The sequence below is a fragment of the Triturus cristatus genome, chromosome 7 (genome assembly GCF_964204655.1).
Source record: "Triturus cristatus chromosome 7, aTriCri1.1, whole genome shotgun sequence".
NCBI lineage: Eukaryota > Metazoa > Chordata > Amphibia > Caudata > Salamandridae > Triturus > Triturus cristatus.
The window spans coordinates 1833335821-1833358632 of NC_140590.1; the positions used below are offsets into that span (position 1 = coordinate 1833335821).

At 43.7% G+C, this 22812-nt stretch overlaps 1 protein-coding gene and 1 gene segment (V, D, J or C); one reads left to right on the forward strand and one right to left on the reverse strand.

Moving 5' to 3' along the window:
- Positions 1–22812, forward strand: part of LOC146813330 (T cell receptor beta constant 2-like) — a 934578-nt gene that overhangs the window by 661273 nt on the left and 250493 nt on the right.
- Positions 1253–18452, reverse strand: LOC146813341 (uncharacterized). Of its 2 annotated transcripts, none has more exons than XR_014966969.1 (2): positions 15807–18452; positions 1253–3921 (listed from the first exon to the last, which is right to left on the reverse strand). XR_014966969.1 is itself a non-coding variant. In XM_085620152.1 (2 exons), the coding sequence occupies exons 1-2, from the start codon at positions 16530–16532 to the stop codon at positions 3633–3635; spliced, it is 921 nt and encodes a 306-aa protein (XP_085476278.1). In that variant the 5' UTR covers positions 16533–18452; the 3' UTR covers positions 1253–3632. The 2 variants fall into 2 exon arrangements, 1 of the variants encoding a protein (XP_085476278.1); XM_085620152.1 differs by having other exon boundaries at positions 1253–3827.

Here is a 22812-nt window from a genome sequence, read left to right on the forward strand (position 1 = left end):
TAGTTAGTTCAGCTAACTATATCTCGCGCCCCCGCAATGCACTGCACTGCTGATGACGTCACATATTACATCACTCATGACATGGTCAGTGACATCATTGATGACATCACCTATAACATCTAATTTCTAACTATAACGTGCCTGAAACCTATGGTTTTTTAAGTGAATTTCAAAGGTTTTTTAAATGATAGTTTCTAACTATGCCTATAGAGGTAGGACATGTGAAGAAAGAAGTGCAGAAAGAAGCAACAGAAGTCCACAAAGATGAAGAAAAGTGCAGGAAGAAGCATGACATGTGCAGAAAGAACCAACAGAGGAGCAGAAAGAGACCTTGTTGCAAAATCATCCTGTGCCCACAACTTTTTCAGATGGGTACTGGTGGTAACTGACTCTGACTAACCAGTCCTAGAGCCATTGCTATGCTGAAAGACACTTAGAATACAGTGAAAACACCTACATACACTAGGGAACACTGTGCGTTAGGGTGCCCTGTGATTAGCATGACCTCCTCGGTAAGGCCCAAGTACATAATAGGGCAGGGGGATTAAAAATACCTCTAAGTCAGAGGTGCAGAAATATGCTACTTTAACTAGTAGTCGCATGTTCAGAGTGGTGGAGAAAGGGTGCTGGGCGTCCAACCAATGCTTAGGAATTCTGCTGCGTAGGACTTACAGGAGGTACCAGGAGGGATTCTTGACCCCCCAAACTCCCTTAGGACTAAATTAGACTTCATCCCCCATCCTATAGTCTGCCACGAGGCACGTTTGCAGAGTAGTAGAGAAAGGGGGCCATGGCCTCCGAAGACATCTTTGCAATCCCAGTGTGTGGGACTTACTGGAGGTAACAAGAGGGGTAGTTGGGCCCAAGGACATCCTTGATGAGGTCTAACATATGGCTTATTGTGTTCCTCTTACATTGCCAAGTCTAACAGCAATTTTGTAAGACTATATATAATTTACTCAACAATCACATTACATATCAACCAGGATGAAAATAGGGATGAGTGACAAGAAACATATACTTGCCCGGTCAGTAACAAATAAAGTGGATAGACCCAAAAACAAAATAGAAGACATTTCACTTACCAATATATACCATCTGTCTGCTGTGTGTTACCAGTCTGGGTTTTGATGTAGTGCTAGAAGCCTTAAAAGGTGAACAAGTTCAAGACAAGCCAAAGTTTATTTGGACTCCACAGTCCTTAAACATATAAAATCAACATAAATACAATATATACAATCATAGCATTTTTACGTAGACTCATCATCTTAAAATTCATCATTTAAAAGCCTGTACCATAGTTCAGACCTAGTACTTCACTTTACATACCATGAGACAAGCCTTCCATCATGAACTCTAGTCGGGTTTCTTTGACTTTTATATAAATTCCCCCCAGGCACAGACAATTAATATATCAGTTTACGATTTTGGATTAACATCCTTAAACCTTCCTTTGAATCATATGTCTTATCTCAAGCTGTGCGAACAGGAGGGCATATTGATACTAGACACATTTCAAGTTTTCTTTTGCTCTTTGCATAAACCTCTCCAGGGCACAGACTGTATCAAAATTCTTCATTTCAGTTAAAAGTTCTGCTGCCTGTGTCCTATTTGTTGTACTATACTTTTAAAAATTGGAAGTAAAATCTCCTGCCGTAACCCTAAAACCAAATAACAATCCAAAAAAATGTGTAAAATATCACATGTTGTCCCCAGGATACAGTTGCACTTCCTATTGCTACCAATCATTACTCTTTGTGACTCATTGTTCTGATAGCAAGGGTTGACACCGATTCTCAGCCTTAATACTTCTCTTCTCAGGCATCGACAGGGTAACCTATCGATATAGGGAAAATGAGCAGCATTTTGCCACGACGAGGCTGTAAAGCATACCGATTTTTTCCTCATGAGGTACTCCTGGTCCTGGGCATGAGATAATTCTTTTCCCAGTCACCTGGCTTCCCTCCTCTCAACTTCAATTTGTAATGTCAAGGGGCAAATTTTGAGACTGAACACTCTACTTGCTTTAATAATACAGTCTCTAACCCCTTTAGCCCATGATAAATCTCTCTTCAAGATCTCGTTTCTGCACTATTGGGAAACTTTATAGTCATCTTCTAATGCCTGACGCTGCCAAAATCTGCCTAGGGCCGTACTGGCTGTTATGCTCCATAAAGTAATGCCTGTTTCGAGCCTCACCGCCTGCACCATTGCGTTCTTAGGCAGCGAGAATAGGTTTTTCAGGGCTTTTCCTTCCCCAACATCCCAGCCACATCTACCACTCAGATATAATAGTTCAGCCCCATAAAGAAATTGGTGTGGGGCCATGGCTACATAAGCCTTTAAAACTGGTCTGTCCGACTCTTCCCCATAGACTCCGTTGAATTTCTTTAGGCCACTGACCAAAGCTGATGTGCGTACTTTTAATGCTTCAAGGTGGGTGGCCCAGTTCAGATTTTTCTGGAAACACATTCCCAGATATCTATATTCATCCACTATTTCTAACTTTGTGGAGCCAAAAAAACAGTTAAACCTTGATTTCCTTCTTCCCATCTTTAGAATCTTTGTTTTATCCATATTAACTGCCAGTTTTTTAAGCCCACAGTATTCATTAAATCTATTCAACTTTCTTTGCAACCCAATCTCGGTTTGATCTATTATAACCAAATCATCCGCATATAAAAGACATGCAATGTGTCTCCCATCGACCTTTGGGCTGGCCCCCCTTTCTTTACTCAGAACCACGGGTAGGTCCGCAATAAATATGAAGAAAGGAGAGGGGCCACTACACACCTTGTTGCAATCCATTTCCAATTTCGATCTTCTGAGATAGACATCCCACTGTGTCCAAGATTACCTGTGCCCAGTTGTGAGTGTGTAATACTTGTAAATAAACTAAGTAAGTCTCTAGGGATATCAAAGCCAATCGACGTCTCCCACAGTGTCCCACGGTCCACCAAATCAAATGCTGCGCGGAAGTCCACAAAGCAGCAAAAGAAACTTCCTCTCTGGTCAATGGACTTTCGCGCGATGGACCAGAGCACAATGCAGTGATCAATCATTGAGTGACCCTCCTTGAATTCCTCCCACTTGTTTACCTTCTGTCCATTCTTTCAGTCTCTCCAGAATTACTTTGGCAAAAATTATACGAGTATAGAATAGTGTCACAATATAAAAGTCAAGGTCAGGTTTGACCACAATTATAAACCATTGCAAAACACATTCTATAAAATAGTGTTATTGTTTAATCATCTTTACCTGGCTTGAAGAAGCAGGGTGATAGAAACTATTTAGAAATCACATTGCCTAGTTTGAATTGAAAGTATCTAAAATGGTTTAACAGTGTATCTGTGTAAGACAGGTCAAAAATACTAGTCAGTGCCCAAAAAATAAATGTTAAGATGCCTGATCAAGCTGACATAACAACAGGATTTGGTCAACTTGCTTTCACAGACAAAGGAAGCTTTCTTTTCTGCTGCTCCCGCTTATCTTTAAACACCACTCCTGCTCTGACATCTGCTCCTTCTTTTTTGCAAAAGACACTCAAATGATGGATGGAATGTAAAACAAATCAAACATTCACCCCTAGTCAAGAGATCGGGGTTAAATCCATTATTGCTTTGCTCACCATGTCACCCCAGTTTAGACTCAGCCATATGCAAATGAGTCTTGACCCTGTGCCTCATGGGAACAGTCCAGCCCGAACTGCCAAGCCAGGTCCTCCCTGGACCGGAAACAAGCATCCTAGGACCGGTTTCGGGGTAACCCTGTTTTCTTGCAGGCAGCAGTCTGTTGTTTGCAGCTGACCAGTCGACATCTTGGCTGTTCTTAGGGATCCAAGGAAAGAAGAGCCTGATTTAGAGACACAAATGTGATGGGCATCACATCCCCCTTATTACAAGTACAGTAGCATAAAATGAACTTGCAATAAGGCGAATGGGATATCAGTGTTTTTTTTAAATTCAAGTTCGGTGGATACACGATACAATCCAATTACAGCGATACAAGTTATCCAATATACCATTTGCGCAGGAATAACGAATTTTTCTCAATAGCGTATAGCAAATTATAGCAAGTATATAATGAGGCAACTATTCATAAAAACAAAAGAGAACCATAACTCCCACGAAAGAAAAAATAAAAAGAAGAAACATTACAGTACCAGTGCAGTGCGTCATTACACATTGAGTCATAGGTTATTATCTGACATGTGAAATATCAATAGTGAAACAATAAATACGCTCCAGCATTAATCATACAGAGATTAGGACTCTATATTACATTTGGATTTTTCAGCAAATAGCATGTCAACGCGGTGCAAAAGTCTTTTGGTCTAGAGGCTTCGGGTAGTTCTTTTGCCTATGTGGCTAACTGTTCTTTACAATACACAAGTTCTCTCAACCATTGTGTCTTTTTTGGCACAGTTTTCCCAGCCCAATGTTTAGCAACTGAGGGGCATATTATCAAGACACGGAGTTAAAATTATCGCTGCTTTAGCGGCAGAAAACTGCCACTAAAGCGGCGATAATGGGCTTGATAATATGCCCTTGAGAATTCCCATAGAAGCCCATGTTCTGGTGTCAACATGGGCTTCTATTGGAATTCTCTGCGGCATATTATCAAGCCCATTATCGCCGCTTTGGCTGCAGTTTTTTGCCACTAAAGCGGCGATAATTTTAACGCCGTGCTTGATAATATGCCTCTAAATGTTTTGCCAGTAGCACAGTGACAGCGACAATTCACCTATTACAGGGCTTTAATTTTTTTACTAATCCTAATAGGCAAATCTCAGGCGAGCATTCCACAGTTTCGCCCATGGTCACCGTAAGTGTACAAGTAACATTTGTCCTAAAACTGTTGATGGGGTCGCACGTCCAGGCGAGATGCACAAAGTCTGGCTCATCCACCCCACATCTTGAGCACTTAGCATCTTCACCCAACCCATATCTCTTCAACCTCATCGTCCTATAATACATTTGGTGCTTGAAATGGATTATAAGAAAACTACATTTCGCTGTGAGGCGACCAGTCATCCCGCAGCATTCCAACCAGTCCTACCAGGCCAATAGCCTGTCCAACTGCTCATTCCAGTTAGCAAAAGAGGTGGAGCCCTGTTCCTCCTCTTCCCTGTGAGAAGCATTGTATAGCCTAGTAATAAGACAAGTTGAATCCCCCACTGATATCGCTATTTGTAAATCTTTCAGCATTTTTGGATCCTCTGGGAATCCTGAGTCAAGCGCCCTTACGGCAATACGCAGCCTGGTGTAAATAAAACCCTGCATAGTTGTACACAGAGTTCCAGTCGTAAATGCATTTAATGATAAAAATTTACCATCAGGGTACATGTCCCCTATTTTTGTAATAGATGCACCCACGATTATACTTAATGTCCTCTTCTCGTGTGTCACTGAGATGCCGGGGTACGCAAAGATCGGCATAGCTGGTGCATATAAGTTCTCAACTCCAGCACGAGTTCCTAGAGCTCTCCACGCATTGACATTGCATGCAACTGTGTCGCACTCATTCTTGTTCCTCAACGTAACACCATGGCAGTTAGTGGGGTTGGATATGGATTAGCAGCCTCTACTGCAAGGTGTGGGAGGTAGCAATGGGAAAGTACCAATAGCGCACAAATTGCGCTTTTGCACAAAGGTAATATAAGCGCGTGTCCGGGGCTTTAAAACCCCCACATTCAAATGGCAGCACTAGCATCTTGCCCACACCAACCCAAGTAAACACGACTGAATAGCCTGAAAAGTAGCCCTGTCAAGGATTCAGGGAATATTCACAAATAAATATAACAGTTTGGGAAGAGCAGTCATCTTAGTGATAGCTATTCTATCAGCTAACGACAGAGGGAGTTGGGTCCATCTAGCAACCTGTTCACTCAGTTTGGCAATCACCTGGCCATAGTTCATACTGATCACGGTGTCAGGGTGTCTATGCACTCACACACCCAGGTAGCGTACAGGTTCATGGGGCCAACTTAGCAGAAACTCCAGCTCCACTTGGCCTAGTGTCATCTGTGAGGAGGAATACCATAGACTCCAGTTTATGCCCAGTCCAGAGAATCTCTCGCAGCACACATTAACCCTTAGCAAAGGCACCAGATGGAGCGCAGGTTCCCTGACATACAATAACATGTCATCCACATACAATAAAATTGCTAGCGGGCTCTTCCTGAAACCCAGCACCGCAGCTGCATGCCTCTATCGTATTTTGCATGCCAGGGGCTCCAACGCCAAAGAGAACAGCATCAGGGATGAAGGGCATCCCTGTCTAGTGCCTCTGTGGATATTTATTGGGTCTGATACCACTCCATTGACAGGTATTCTGGCAGCAGGGCTATTATACAGCAAATACACCCATTTCAGGAAGAACAATGGCATTCCCAGACTCTCCAGCACCACAAACATAAAATCCCATCGCAGGTAATCAAAGGCTTTGGCCGCATCTAGTAGTGCGGCTGCCGCTGGAAGCTCAGGGTTTAGGTGATTTAACACAGCAAATATTGTGCGCAAATTATGTGTTGTGGATCATTTGGGTTTGACCCAAGACTGATCAGGTAGCACCAGATTGGGATGTAGAGGTTGCAGTCTATTAGCGATAATTTTGGTAAGTATTTTAGTGTCTATATTTATCATAGCGAGGGGCCGATATGACTCACACCTCTTAGCTGATTTGTCAGGTTGTAACATTGTGACTATTAAGGCTTCCTGGAGAGAGGGGGGGGAGAATACCTGCCTCGTAAGCTTCAGCATATACCTCCAGTAGCCGGGGGGCCAGAATGTCTACATATGCCTTATAAAATTTGCTTGGCAAGCCATCAAGAACGGCAGCTTTACCACTGGGTAGCGACATTGTAGCCTCTTTGACATCCTCAACCATCCCAGATTGCGTGAGGTACTCACGTTGTCCAGGGGATAGCTGTCCCAATGCAATATCATCTAAATAACGTGTGATGCCGGATTCCTCCACTGGCATTACGGCCCATATAGTTCAGAGTTAAACCTCATGAGCACTTGACTAATATTCTGGGTTGTATAATGTGTCTCTGAATCTACAGCAAGCATTTCTACGATGTGATTTGGACTTGTCGACGATCAGAGTTTTTCAACCAGAGAGTGGCTAGGCCTGCCTCCCTCGCCATACTGCCTCGCTACCCACCTCCTAGATCTATGCTGCGTCTCTTGAGCTGAAGTGCCATCATATTTAGAAATGAGATCCCTAGTTTGGGCCAGCAGTGCAGGATCTGGCATCCGTATGTATGCACATTCCAGCTCCCTTATCTTATCCTCTAATGTGCGCAATCTGGACCGTAATGACCCCCGTCTGGGCCCCAATGCATTCCCCATGAATTGTAACATTGAAAGCCTCCCACAGTGTCCCAAGGCCCTCAACTGTGCCCTCATTTTCAGAAAAAAATGAGCAATAGCCTCCCCAATCTTGACACAGAACACTTGATCCAATAATTCAGTCGGCTGAAGACTCCATTGGGAAGCTGGTTTCTAGAAGGATGGCACAGTCAGTCCCAGTAGCACAGGGGAGACGTCAGAGAGTATCCTAGCAAGATGTCGGACCGTCATGATCCATGCACTGACCTCCTTGGACAGTAACCAATCATCTAATCTAGACCACGGTCCATACACAGTAGATACCAATGTACCCTCCCTACCAGCAGGATTGCTGCTCCGTCTTTCATCCACTAGGCCTTCCACCGCCATTATTTTATTAATCATCTGTGTGTCCAATTTGCCTTGCTGTAAAGTACTGGCAGATCTATCCAACTGTGGGTCCAAGTAAACATTAAGATCACCGCCCCAGATTACTGCAGCAGAGGGCAATGCCGCTATTCACCTCCAGATATCATTGTAAAATGCGGGGTTATCCACGTTGGGGCCATACACGTTTATGAATAGAAGCCTCGTGCCACCAAGAAAGCCCTGTAGAAGAAGCACCCTCCCTTGCTCTTCTGTTTCAGAGTGAGTCAGTGTAAATGGAGTTCCCCACCTTATCAATATTAACACCCCACCTGAATTTGCAGAATATGAAGATGCAACCCTGATCGCGCCCAACGTGTTCCCACCTTCTGTTCTGTGTGATTGGTAAGGTGTGTTTCCCGTAAGAAAGCCACCTGGATATCATGCTGATCTAAGTACGCTTCCACCTTATGGATTTTTTTAGGGTTATTTAATGCCCGCACATTCCAAGTTAACTATTTAATAGAACCACCGGAGTTTAAGTGTATCTATTCATAGCCATCTGTTGTAATGCTTGTAGACAATTTTAACATTTCTGAACATTGGATCTACTGACACATGCAACACGTACTGCACCTGCTTCGAAACAAAAGCAATTAACCCTCCCCCACCCACTTCAGCAACTGCAGCTTGCCAAAGCCAACCCTGAAACAAAAAAACAAATCCCATTTAAGGAGCAAGTTTCACAAGTAAATTTGGGGTACACCCATGTGGGGGCACTAGAGTGCAATTAACCTCTCAGATGTAAAGGGAGGTGGCCAAACTACACCGAGATCTAGCTAAGTCATTGTATATCTATGCACAGGAGTGCAATTGTAAATGTAACATATATCAACAATAGAATACCAAGCTTGCATATTTGTGTACAGTTACGCGCCAATGAGGCAGACAGAGATAATAACGCTCAAACAATCTGTACATGCACTGAAACCCATAGGTAGACCTCGTCTAGTTGACACTGCCATACTGAAATACCAAATAGGGTCCAGCAGACATAGGGCACCATGCAGGCTGTCGACCTATCAGTCCTCATCCTCCTCTGGCATTCCTAAGGGTTCCCGCCTGGTTTGTTTAAGCGATTTTGCGTAGCACATAGCTGATTTGGGAGTAGTTTAAATTCTGGCCTTGCCCTCAGTGCCGATGCGTAACCGGGCCTGGTACAGCATTGTGTATGGAGTATTCCCAGCCATCAGTAGTTTTTTCACAGGTTGAAACTCCTTCTGAGCCGCCTGAACCGATGCAGTAAAGACGGGATAGAACTCCAAGTTATTCCCTTGAAACGTTATTGCTCCTTTCTCCTGGGAGAGCCTCAGTACCGAGTCTAGATCCCTATATCTTAACAAAGGGGCAATAATTGGCCTCCGATGGGCCCCCGAGGGCGGGCGAGCGGCCAGGGTTCGTTGGGCTCTCTCAAAAATCAGTATCACAGATAGATTCTCAGGTCCGAAGATCTCCAGGAGCATTTCTTCGACATAGGTCTCCAGTTTCCCAGTGTTGGTTGATTCTGGCAGGCCAGGAATTCGGAGATTATTATGCCGGGACCTGGCCTCCAAGTCTTCATTCTTCACTTGAATCACTGCGAGCACCTTCTCCATGTCAAGGGTTTTAGAGGCAACATTTCGTAAACTGTCTTCCACGTCAGCGATCCGCTTTTCAGCATCCCCCAGTCTGGCACCATGCTTATCCAACTTCGCTGACTTATGGTCTATTCTGAGGTTTAGCGCAACAATTTTGCTGTCTATGGATTGCAGACTGCTATGCATGGCAAGAAGCATGGCCTCAAGGGTAGAAGGGCTCTCAAAAGGGGCATCTAGTTCAGAGTTCGATGTGGCTCTGTGCTGCAATTTGCCTGACTTACGGGACTCTAAGGTGAGGTGAGGCTGATTTTTTGTCTGATTTGCCCATTCTGGGTAACACAGCAGTGTCCTGGTAACATGTAACAGGAGCTGACTCAGCGGCCCGCCTCCCAGTAAGCAGGAGGGTAGACACAAGCAGTGAAGGAGCATGGCCAATCAATCAGGCCTTTCACCGCACCGCAATGCACAGCGCTATTGTCGTGTGATCCACTCACCACTATGTTTTTGATCAGGCCAATCCGCTGTATCTAGAGTCACCACAATGACAACCGGGCTAGGACCGAGCGTGCCGCGTCTTGGATTCTGTGCCCAGCTCGGACACCCTCTGCGGAGCAATGTGGGCCTCCCGCCACGACTCGAGCAGCAAGGGCCTCCAGCTTTAACCCCTCAGAGCCCAGGACGACCAGAGACGAGATGGTTTGGTGGCTATCGATGACTAGTGTGCCGTAAATCAGCTCATGGAAGTCGGGCGCTCATGTGGCGTAGCGTTTAGGTCAGTCTGCATCCCAAAACCTTGAGTGCCAAGCTGGAGTTGCCTGTTTCTGCACAGGGGGATCGCCTCATGGGAAGTTCTAGTTTACAGTGGGCCGCACAGCCCAGCTGCACCGCCAAACCCAACATGCACTTAACTTATGTCCCCAGGCTCTGGGGCCACCTCATCTCTCTCCCAGCGGCATCCGCGTCCAGTCTCCAATGGAGACAGTGCTCAGAACCTCCGGCTGTCTCGAAGTATTCAGCGCCGCACTCTGGTAATGTGAGGGGCGAGTGCGTAGGCCTCCTCACTCGCTGCCTCCGCTCCCAGTCCTCAGCTCCTCGACTGCCTCAGCACACACCAGTCTCCTAGCTCGGGTAGGGTCCACGCAATGTCTCCCCAGCAATTCCGCCTACCGGGCTATAATCAGGACTGCTATAGCGTCACGCGGCAGCCATGTTTTCAGCAAGCCTGCAATGGCGATGAAGCAGAGGTGCTGAAATTCGGGCAGCGTGCCGTCTCGATGCCTCTCCCATGCTGCACACAATGTCACTGCAGCATCGCCCACCAAACCTGCTGTGCGCCCTCTAGTGCCCTCCATGGGATATCAGTTTTAAATATCTGCTAATCTCTAAATCAAGCCCTAAGGTGTTTCCTAGTAGATTATTTTAATAATCAATCTATATTCTTTTTTCAGGTTTTATATTTCTTCTTCTCGCCAGGAATCCATCACAGAAAATCTGCAGTGCAAGGAGTCACTATGCATTTTGTCATCAAACCAAGATGGGAGATTCCTTTTTCACCTATGCCCTTTCCCCAATTCACAATGGAGATTCCAAAGCAGTGTGGAATCACTTGCTGATCTTCCAATTTAATAGCAGAAGGTAGACTGAGGATCCTTGAAATGCGACATCTCCTGAAAGTATTTATTCATTAGGTTTATTGTCCCCCCTTTACCTAGATTTATCCCTTTAGATTTTTTTCTAGGAGATTATTTTCCCTTGCTTTCTGTGTTTCCTGCTGAATCATTTCCAGTCTCTGTATATTCCATTTTCCAGATAACTTTTTCATAATTCTTCTGGAGGTGTTTTATGCCATAGCTTGTTCCTCGTTTTACTTCATTTTTATTGTGAGAAATCAAGGCAGTGTCATCACCGTGGCTACAGGAAATTGTCACCCTTTTCTCTGGCTCTCTTTGCTAGAAAACAATTTGTGTTTCTTATACCCAGCCTTTGACAGGTTGTGTTGCCAATAAACTCTGAATCCAGATACAATTATAGGTCTGACTCAAGGATGTTCTTTGGATCCTTCCCAAGATTTGGCTCAAACTCTTAAGCAGCAAATACACAATTTTTAATCATAGTGGGATGAACATTTAGCCTTGAGATCATTCTGTAGCCTCTCCGGAAGTCTCTGAATATTCTAAATACCCTATCATGCTAAAGGAATTGTTAGTCTTTAACCTGCACAATATATTCGAGATTGATCTAAGGTGGGATATCATCTCAGTTCCTTTGATGCGTGCTATACTATTGCCGTGTTCTATGATGTTTGCTGTGACGTGTGCTATGCCATTGGTAGCAGTAAATGATGATTGTAATGTTCAATGACCAAGTAATGAATAACATACTCCTTCCAAGCCACAGCTTGAAAGGCCTGTTAACGAATACCTGCAGAGGTAGGTCCATGCAGTATCCGGCAAGATACCGCTGCTGTTCTTGCATCTATAACCATTACCATTTGTAAACTTTATTTCGATCAAAAGATCATAAAAGTTGCATAAAATACATTTAGACAGGTAATAAAAACATTAAAAAACAAATAATTTAAAATGGACAAAGACAGAGTATAAATAAGAGCAAGACATTATTTGAAACTAAGACGCTTGATCCACATTGCTTGTAAAAAACGTGAAACAGCAAAAACTACAACAGTTCTTGTATCACTAGCTAAGATGCGATGGGCTTCAATACATCTTGTGAATCCTAGACTTTTACATAAAGGAATAAGCCAGTATTTCCTAGGAGCTCTATATGCGACACAGAGAAATAGTACATGTATTAAGGACTCAGTCGACCTTCCACAGGCTGGGCAAGTTGTTTCTGCGTTTTTTGACCAGTTCTTGGTAAAATCCCTGAGTGGTAAGGTGCCCAACCTGAATTGAATGTATAATTTCCTCGCCAAAGGTGGACACAATTCATTCAGGAAAGGCTCAAAGATATACTGGTCTTTAATAGATAAAAATTGCCTTGAAAGACTACCGAGTGTTTTACTTCCCTGTAGTACACTTAGCCTATACTGTCTATATGCCTGGACCAGTTTTACACGAGGAAGGGTCGAAGAAAATACACCAGGATTAGTCCAAAGTTCAGACAAGCCAATCTTAAAGCACATTTCCTTGATATAGACAAGCCAAGGAAACTTCTTAGAAGTGCATAGTGCTAGTATTGAGCCAAGATCACTACAATAAAGTCTTAGCTCCTCAGTGAGCCACACTCATCGCCAATACGTTAAAGGACGTAAGCCAGCTTCTTCGTCTATTGGTCGAATTGCCAGATCAAGACGTAATGGGATTAGAGGGGTACTTTGCGGTAGTCCCAATAAAAGTCTAATAAACTTGTTCTCGAGTAGAGAAAGACTTTTCATCTGGGAGTGGCCCCACAATTCTGCCCCGTATAAAGCTGCATTTCTCACTTGTATTTTATAGATTTCTGCGGCGGGGCCAGGAGCCTTGTATGTAGCGTATCTAGAAGTTCTTAGAATCGCTCCAGAGAGTTGGGCAAGCCGCATAGCTGCTTTATCTAATTGAGGAGCCCAGGAAAAAGACTCAGAAAGTGTAATTCCCAAATATTCAAACAATGAAACCTTTTCTAGGGTCGTTCCATTGAGTGTGGGATTAGATCGTGTTGAGCTAGCTGGATTAAAAACCATATATTTGGTTTTCGAAATGTTTATTTCGAGCCCATGGTCTACACAGAATGCTGAGAAACTGTCTAAAATGCGTTGAGCACCCATCGGGGATTTAGATAACAATAAAGTGTCATCTGCAAAGAGCATAACTGGAACCTTTCTACCATTGAGTGTAGGGGAGTCACCATTATCCGTCCTGTTGATATGAGATACCAGTGCATTAACATATAGGCAGAACAGGGTAGGGGCTAGTACGCATCCCTGCCTGACTCCTCTGTCGACTGGAAAGCGTGCTGTTAGTTGGCCTGCCTTCCCATATCTGACCTGAGCATAGTTACCAGTATGCAATCTAATAATCATAGCTAATAGGTCCGGGGGGACTCCCATCTCATGTAGTACAGCCCAAAGTTTAGCTCTCGGAACCATATCGAAGGCTGATTTCAGGTCGACAAATATCAGGTAGAGACTGCCACCCTCCACTGATACTGTCTTCCAAAATAGTAGTTGCAGCCTTAAAAGTTGATCAACAGTTGACACCCTTTTCCTAAATCCCGCCTGTAGGTCACTCAGAATGTTCATCTCTTCCATCCATAAATGCAGACGATTAAGTAATATTCTTGCAAACAACTTTTGGGCAACATCTATTAGGCTAATTGGCCTGTAATTTACAGGGAGCAATGGTGATCCCTTTTTGAATATGGGAAATATTTCAGCTCCTAGCCACGTATCTGGGATACTCATACCTTTCATAATTGCGTTAAATATGGTCCATAAATATGGTACCCAGATGGAAGGTTCTTCTTTATACAAGTCCCCAGGGATCTTATCGAGGCCAGGTGCTTTAGAGTTAGAAAGAGTTTTAATAGCACCCGCTACTTCTAAAGCTGTTATTTCCTCAATAGGTTCAGATTGGACTAATGGGAGGGAACCCTCCACAACTATCAAGTCATCTCCAGTAGAGTACAGAGACTTAAAATGAGCTTCTCAAACAGATGCTGCAATGTTCGGGAGAATTGGGGATCGTTCGTCCTTGTTACCTGCATTAGAGACTATTTTCCAAAAGCCCCTCATATCTTTATTAGAAAGAGCTAATTTCAGGGCCTCCCATTTTTCAAGTTCCCATGCTTTTTTTGCCTTTTTAATAGTCTCATTGTAGACCCTCCTGGAGGAGCTCAATCTAACCTTGTTTTTTGATTTAATTGCACCAATAAGAGCAGTTTTGGCCTGTCTGCATGTTTTAGTGTACCACGAGTTGGAAGAATATTTTGGCCTAGATTTACTTGAGGAAGGATTAAAAAAAGTTTTAAGAGCCGAGGTGAGATGAAAGTAAGTAGATTCTACCGCTTCTAAATCCCAGACACTCGGAATTGGGGTGAATAAGCTTTCTGTTTCAAGAAGTGCCGGAAGAATCAACCCGTAAAGTTCCAACATTTTATCCGGGGTACGTTTTACTGAATCCCATCTAATTCTTCTTTTATTGTTGTCCAGAAGGAGGTTCTGTTCAACCATTGGGCCTATAGTGGGAGATACTTGAGGAACAGGTATTAATACCTCGAGCATCAATGCATCATGATCACTGTCATATCGAGAGATGACAGAAAAATCAACTATGCGGTTCCAAAAAGATACTTCCACCAGAATGTAGTCTATTAGGGAAGAGTGGTTAACCTTAAAGGTTGGCTTCCCTGGCTGGTCTGATTTTAGGCGGCCATTGCAGGCCCTCATGGAATGCATAAGAACAAATGCATTAATTTGCATGACCAATGGAGTCCAGGCCCTTACCTTCTGGATTTGGGGATCTGGTATTAGACTACAGATATCCTCCTCAATAGATAATGTATATGGGAGATCAACAAGCGGTTCATATTGACAGTTAAAGTCGCCCGCAATTATTAATCTATCATGTTTGGGCAGATCTAGAATACAAGTAGATAATAAGTCAAAAATCGGGGATTCCTGAGAGAGGCTCATTGGACGTGAATAAACATTGATAAAAATTAGTTTAAAATTGGGTTTAAAAAGAAGAACCAGACCTTGAAGATCCAATGAGAAGAAATCTAATTCAGTGATGATACAATCTAAATAAGTCGCAACCCATAGAGAGAGCCCTCCATAGGGTCTGCCCCTCTTACCCTTGGTTGCTGGTACATTATAAACCGAGAACCCTGAAAACAATATAGGGTCAAGTGACCAGGTCTCCTGGAATAATACAACATCATATTCTGATATAAACTTGGACCACTCTGGATTGTCTAACTTCATTTTTATACCAGCAATGTTCCAAGATAGGATCCTGATTTTAAGGTCTGAGCAGGGGGCAGTAATAGATTGTAATTTAGTGGACGTAGTCTCCACATTGGGTGCGTTTATGATTTCTTCCCTTGATGCTGGTTCATTGAAACTAAACAGTGTGCGATAAGTTGACAAATGGTTTGAGCTAGCTGTATTAAAACAAGACCCACTGGCATTAGCGTTTACTTTCTTATGTTTAGTGGGGATTTGTTTTGTGAGTAAAGGGTTTTTCCCTAGTCAGTCGCACTCTTCTAGATTGGAAAATACTTCAAATCTATTGGAGAGCGGTATCATATTACCACAGGATGGGTTAGCCGTGATTAAGGCGCTAGGCTGTACTATGGAACTGGTTACCCTGGCTAGGCTCGTATTTTTAAAATGACGTTTGTTATAAAAATAATCAAATGATAAAGGCACTATTTCATATGATCTCCTTTGGGGGGGAAAGAAATTTCTAAGGAGAACAGGCAAGACATTACTGTTCGAAAAATGTACGATCACACAGTCCCCCTTTACCTTCTTTTCCTGGGTGCCCACCCAATCAACTCTTCTCGCCATAATGATCTCATCTACAAGCGAGTGGCATACCCAGTCAGGAGCATTGAGATTCGACGCAATCCAGTATGCACATTTGTCCATTAGATGGATAGTGGACTCTCTTTGGTTAGCTTCCAACGGAGGTACCTGTGCCAGTACCAACACTAGGGGAGCTGCTGAAGGAGATAGGTGGAACGTTGACTGCGTTTGGGCTCTATTCTTCATTGTGGGTATCACTTTGGGTGTTTTCGGCTGGTCTGGTACACAAGGCCCATCTACTCTGCATTTAGGAGCATTTGGATGGTTTACGCTCCTCATGGGTTCCGTGCGCTCCAAAGATATAACTGTTGTAGCCAGGGGTTGGGCTGCCTGTGCACTTAACATGGGGGAATTTCCTGTTAAAGATGGCTGAGAACAGTTTGAGGGACCATCAGATATATGATTACCCCGAGCCTGTACAGGAACATTATCAAATAGGGTCTCCAACCTGGTAATCCTTGCTTCAATGCTAGCCAGTTTGTCAATAATCGGGTCTATAATGGAATCCAGTTTCTTTAGTAAATCGTCCCATATTGAGGCCTGGTTAATGACGTGAGGGACAGCGAGCTTAGATGTTGTAAGAGTTACTTTAGGCTGAGGAAGCTTTTTAGTGGATTTTTTTAAGGGTACCTTCTTTTTCGTGGCACAAGCCGTTTTAGCGGGCATAGGATTATTGACAGCCAACGTGTTCCTAGTTCTGGTCGCTCTCGGCTTAGGTGGTGGTGTTATGGCCTCGATTGAGGAGGATGGACTTTGGTGGATACCGATTGCTGGGTTGGTTTCTTCAGTGCTTGGAGTCAATTGTGTTATTAAGCCTTCACTTCCAAGTAAGTCTCGTGGGATACCTGGGGAGTCCTGGATAGTTATTTGAGGAGTTAAGGGGGGGGGCAGGAAAACCCTGGCATCTCAATGGAACACACCCAGGTTCTAAAGACAGTCTCCTTTCAGTTAATTCAATTTCATGTTCTAGTAAGTTTGTAGCCCTGATCAAAAATGAATCCAAAGTGGCACCCGCACCAACTGGTGTTTTTCCCTTGGAACTTTTCCCTTTCGCCATGTCACACACCAGTTAAGCACTTTCACACTGGTTACCTTGTATAAGCGTGTATCTCAGAGGGGTGGCCCAGCCCGGCCTCTTCCGGCCCCTGATGGCCTAAGACGGGCCCGCCCTTGGCCCGGGCTTCGCCCGGCGCGTCCCGCGCGCGATCCCGCGACGCGGGGATCGCGAGGTTCTTTTAAGTCCGGTGCGGGAGGCAGGGAGGGGCCGCTGATGGTCACTCTGCCCCTGAGCCTCCTGGAGCCTGTAGTCTGGTATCACCTCGGGTCTACAAATCTGCACTCGTCGTCCCTTCTCTGGCGCTGCGCTTCCCTTGGATTCTCCTCCTGCTCTCAATAGACCTCGGGCACCTCTTGGTTTATCAGGGAGTCTGCAGCTGCCTACAATGACCCGTGCAGCCCCAGTGCCTCACAACAGGCCTTAGTGCTCTCAGCTTCCAGCAATAGATGCGGGCGATCTGCCTGCCACAGAGTAGGTATGGAGTCCCCAAAGGACCGCTGCAAAGCTGATGACCTCTGCCTTGTCCTGCTCATGCCTCTCTTCCCTTTATACTTCTGGCCTTGGTCTGACAATATTAAAAACCCAGATACTCACTGGACAGACTAGAGGCACTAGGGGCACTAGGAATGTTTTTTGCCGTTACGGCTTCCAGAACCTCCCCCTCCTCCAACTGATTTCCTAGCCCTCCACTCTCCTCTCCTTTTGCTTTGCTTTTAACTTTTTTGTTTCCAGGCACACTCCCGCGTTTCCTACCTTTCTTTCCTGTTTTACCTCCCGATTTACCTCGGTCTCCACTGTCCCCAACGTCTTCTCTGGCGCCTATCTGCACACTGTTTTCTTTGCTTGCACTTGAAGTTCCAGGAAATGGGCAGGAGATACGTCCTCCACTCTACCTGGAGGTGCCTTTAATTCTTTTGGTGTTGCTGTGGCAAATGTGGGGTCCGGAGCTGCCCACTCCGTGGAAATATCGCCACCGACACTCCCCGCTCCGCCAGCAACCGCTGCTCCGAAAAAAGCACCCGATGCTGGCGCTGCCGCTGCCAACCCGGAGGAGCCCGCAAACCGCCGCTCTGTGGCTGCGCCTCAGCTCCAGGGCGGCCGAACACCAGCGCGGGAAACAAGGCGGGCGGGACGCACCGTCCAACTTCAAGGGCATTCGTCTCCCTCCTCCGCCCGATTCCGCCTAGCCTCGGGGCTCAACCGCTGCTCCTCCGACTCCAGGAACACACAGGAATCCACTGCCGGTAATCGAATCCGCAGCTCACTGGTTCCTCCCGCAGCGTCGTAAGCACTTTAAGACTTTTGCCGCTTGGCTTCCATGGCCGCTAGCATGCTCAACGACCGACTCGCTCACTGCAAGTTGGGCTGCTGCACCTCCTTCCGGATGGAGCAAGTTGAACAGGCAGAGGACAAACTTCCCCGAACATCAGGTCTCAGCCGCTATCCTTAACCGATCAGATGTTGTCAACTGAACGCTGAGATCACGTGGGCTAAGAGGACCCTAATGGCATCCTATTGAGAAAAATAAACATTAGTTAATGTATTCTTGCATCTCTCAATCATTTCTGAAATTGTTGATGTAGCTCTTCTTATAGAAAAGGTCTTATGGGAGCCAAGCTTGAAAGACAAAGGCCAATATTTCTACCTGCTTTAGGGTATTTTAGAGTCATTTAATCCAAAGAACGTTTCTGAAGAACCTTCATTCTTTTATTAGCAAAAGCCAATTCGGATGGTCCCTTGACTCATGTAGAAAGGAGAAAATAAGCGAAAGAATGGCATTTGCATGTGGTTTGGGGAATCTGGCCGCCTGTTTTGCTCCTGTGCAGTTCGACCTCAAATAGTTTTAGGAGACATCAGAACCTGTTTTTTGTGAAGGGAAAAAAATGGGTAGGCACTGATTTGTTTCCCTTTTTCCCTTTGTTGGATACTCTCAGGAGAATTAAACTTTTCATTCCCCTTTGCAGTACTATTCTTCAGGTTGTGTCTTGTTGATGGGATTCTTTTGGTGCCTGTGAAACAAATGACTGTTCTATTAATGTATTAAGGGCATCTTTCGGAGTCCATAAAAAGGTGTTATCCTTTGAAATTGTTGCTTCGCCTAACAAAGGACCTGATTTACAGTTTGACAGATGAGGTACTCAGTCTTTAAAATTACAGATATCCCATCACCCTTGTTACAAGTGTAATATATCCTCTGGTGCATGTAATTAGGCAGACTGGATATCAATCATGTTTGTGACAGAGCAACCCATTTGCTAAACTTTAAATCAGGCCCTAAGCAGTCATTATCAGTGTGTCTGTTTGTAAAGATCTTGGTACCAAACATTTCCCAGAAGTATTTTTCCATTGTGCTCTTTGCTCCTTGTTTATAATTTTGACAATTCATTTTTATCCTAGGGTTTTTTCTTCCAACTTACCCATGGAAACTCCATTTCTTTTCTTCCTGTTTCCCAGGGAAGCATTTCCAACCTGTGTGTGCGTTCCAGAGACGAATTCCTAAATTCTTCCATAAATATCCTGCACCTTGTTGGTTTTTTCTTCCTTTTGGGGCTATTTCTTGGAGGTAATAGTGGTTCAAAGTGTGAAATCAAGGCTATAGGAATGGATTAAGGTTATCTCAGCAATAGGAAAAGGTGTTACCATTACAGTCAGACCCTGACCACAATGGTTTACGTTAGAGAGTGGTTTTTAGTTCTGATCTTGTTCAGAACTCCAAAAACTGAGTCCAAAGAAATTTGTGTTTCCAACACCCAGCACCCACACAGAGCACAAGAGAGACCTTGCTTTATACCAATGCAACATTCCCAAAATGTCTTCATTGCATTACTCCTATGTTTAGAGTAAATATCTGACAGTTATAGAGTTCATAAAGTTTTGCTGGAGCACATTTTGTAATCTGACTGTTGGAGCACTCAAAAGTGAATTATTTTTTTTACAGAAGTAAACAAGCGTACAATACTGCGCACTCAAATGTAGCTTGTATTTCTGTGCATCAAACTTTTATTTGTTTCATGACTGTTAAAACAGTGTTATCATAAAAAAAATTCTTCTCCTGAAACCCTAACAATTTTGTTGATTTCGCTTGAAAAATGTACCTACTCCAGGCTTCCTTGGATTAAACCTAGATACCTTTTCACGGTGGGAATATATCTGTATTATCTGTAAATCAATTGTGAATACCCACAGACTTTCAAGTTGAGGATTTTCCCCAGATTTTGCAGCTAGACTGAAGCAAAAAAAAGCCAGAAACTCTCTTATAACATAGAATTCGTAATGCATTAATTCCACCATTGTAAAAGACTTTTCATAGAGACAAATAACATTTGAAAGAATAAATATCCCCCATTCCTGGTTATGGATGTGACTTTATACTGAAATTGAATGATTTAAGATGCAGGTCCCACAAAAATATGTACTACGTTAAGGCAAAATGGATTTACTTTTCTCCATCATATGGGGACATTTTCACTTTCAAAATCTATTTCACATTTGGATCAAAGAACCCTCAAGATCACAGATTTTCTTGAATTTGAAATGGGGTTCATTTTCACTGATTTGCCAAAATGGGAGCTACAGAGTTCATGCATTGCTACCTGAGATATATTCCTCAGGTCCCACCACTTTCATTTATTAAATTGTATCTTACTTTGTATATTCAACAATTATGATTAGCATTTAAGTTTATGATCAAAGCTCCTGAGAAATATCCTACCTAAAAATTCAGGTTCTTTCTTAGCAATGTATTATAATTGTAGTGCAGTTTTCATATATTTATTTTAACAGCAACACATTCTCCATATAAAAAGTAATCTGAAACAGGTGCGTACCTTCTCAGGTCAGGCATCCAAAGCACACTTTCTTTGTTATTTATTTAGCTGTGTGCAATCAATGTCTTCCATGTGTAAACATAGCGCATGGTCATTAAAGAGGGATTCATGTTTACGACACTTTCCTCTGGTATCACAACTTTACTTTCCTTGCAGTTTAATCTGCTTCAGAATAGGTCAGACTGCTGATCTATTATTGGATCCAAGACAGAAGATGCCAGCTGCAAGAGATTAGCTTTTGTCTGCCTTTAATAATTAACTCAGGATTTGTAAGTGAAAGGGCACCTGGTTTAAACAGTAGAATTTGGTTATTTAATTATATTTAATTTGAGCAATTTTTGATCCCAAAGACACATTTCAGCAGTTTCAGAATTCTATAGCTCTCTATTCCTGATGATGTTGACCAGGAGAAGAGATGACAGTGAGCACACAGGAAGAAGCCTAGTGGTACCTACCTCCCCCCTGCTGTGGGATGCACAACCAACCAGGGCAATGGCTTCTCATCAGAACGCGTGCATGTCCTGACCACGCGGAGAGGTGGAGACTGGTGTGAGGGCACAAATAACCAAAAACTTGGGGAGGAGTGGAAACAACAGGGCTAGAGTTAAATATTTTCTGTTTATCTATTGTCACTCCTGCATTTTAAAGGAGAAAAACACTTTGGCCCTCCTCACACCATCAACTATAGGGATAAGGTCTCCAGGTTCATGCCTACTCTCAGTGCCCCTGGATGGAAAGAAAGCTAAGTGATAGGTCACTGCTGGGCGCTCTGCCTGGAAAAGGTCTGCCTTTAACTATGGTCTGTAGGAGGGAGCATTTTAAATATTTTTTGAATCATCTAAGTTCACCAATGAATTCCTTCCCTTTATTATTAAAAAGGATGGAATTTGTAGTTGGTCCTCAGCCAGAGGCCCAGGGTTTTTTTTTTAAGTTATGGAGTGAATGTCAATTTAAAAGTAGGGTAGATGCGGTGTGTAGGAAAAGACGCCAGCATTACTGTTTCATCTGTAAAAGTTTTTATTAAGAATATACTCACAGGCAGTTGTAGGAGTAAAGGCTTGTTCACCATCCATCTGTCCCCACTCTGCTCAATTCATTCTGTTCCAACCTTCCAATATTCTGTCTTTCACTCACTTGCAACCAGACACATCCTGTGGGGCAGACACAGTGGGTTGACACTTTGTTTTCTGGGGTGTATACAGGTGCAAATGAATACTGACAAATAAAGCTTTACCTGGTATAAGTTAATATGCTCCTTATACAGACTTGTAACAAAGTTATATTTTTGGAAACTTTAAATAGAGCATTAAAAACATGTTGTGGAAACCTTCAAATAAAGAATTAGAAAAGGTTTATAGTAAGAGTTCTTAGGTGTCTCTGTTGCTTATTAAACATGCAAGCTGGCATGCCATCTGTATTACCCACCTGGTCATTCTGCCACCTGTTCTTTGCGGGCATCAAGTCACTTATTTATTATCAGTTGTAGGCCTCAGTTTCAGGTGAAATTGCAGCTTTCTATGCAGTGTTTCAGGGCCACTTGTGAGCCCCGTTACCATGTTTTCCATCCCGAATGTGGGAAAGTGTCTTCTGCATTCAACAGTAGACCTCTATGCCACGTGTGCAGGCTTTATGGAACTTTACAACAGGCTTCCATAAAAGTCAAAGATGCTAATTAGTATCGATAATCATGCTTTAGGGATAGAACACACTGGGGCGTATTCACAAAGAAATAGCGCGGCGCTGCAAGCAATTTAGCAGTGCGGCGCTGCGTCACTTCACAAACGCAGGGATGCATCGCATTCACAAGAATATGGCGCACCGCCTTGTTTTCCCTTGTGCCGGCCCTAAAAATAACTGCCTAGTACCAACAAAGACACTACTGCGCCATGGTGCAGTGGTGCCTGCGTTGCAGGGATGATTGTTTATATACAGAAGGGACACCTTCCTGCACATAAAAAATCAACAAAGGCAATTTGCTCCTGTTATATGTGCTGCAGAATGCTGGACACATAGAAAGACCAAAAACGAGGAGAAATAAAAGAATTTTTATTTGTTGCGTCAC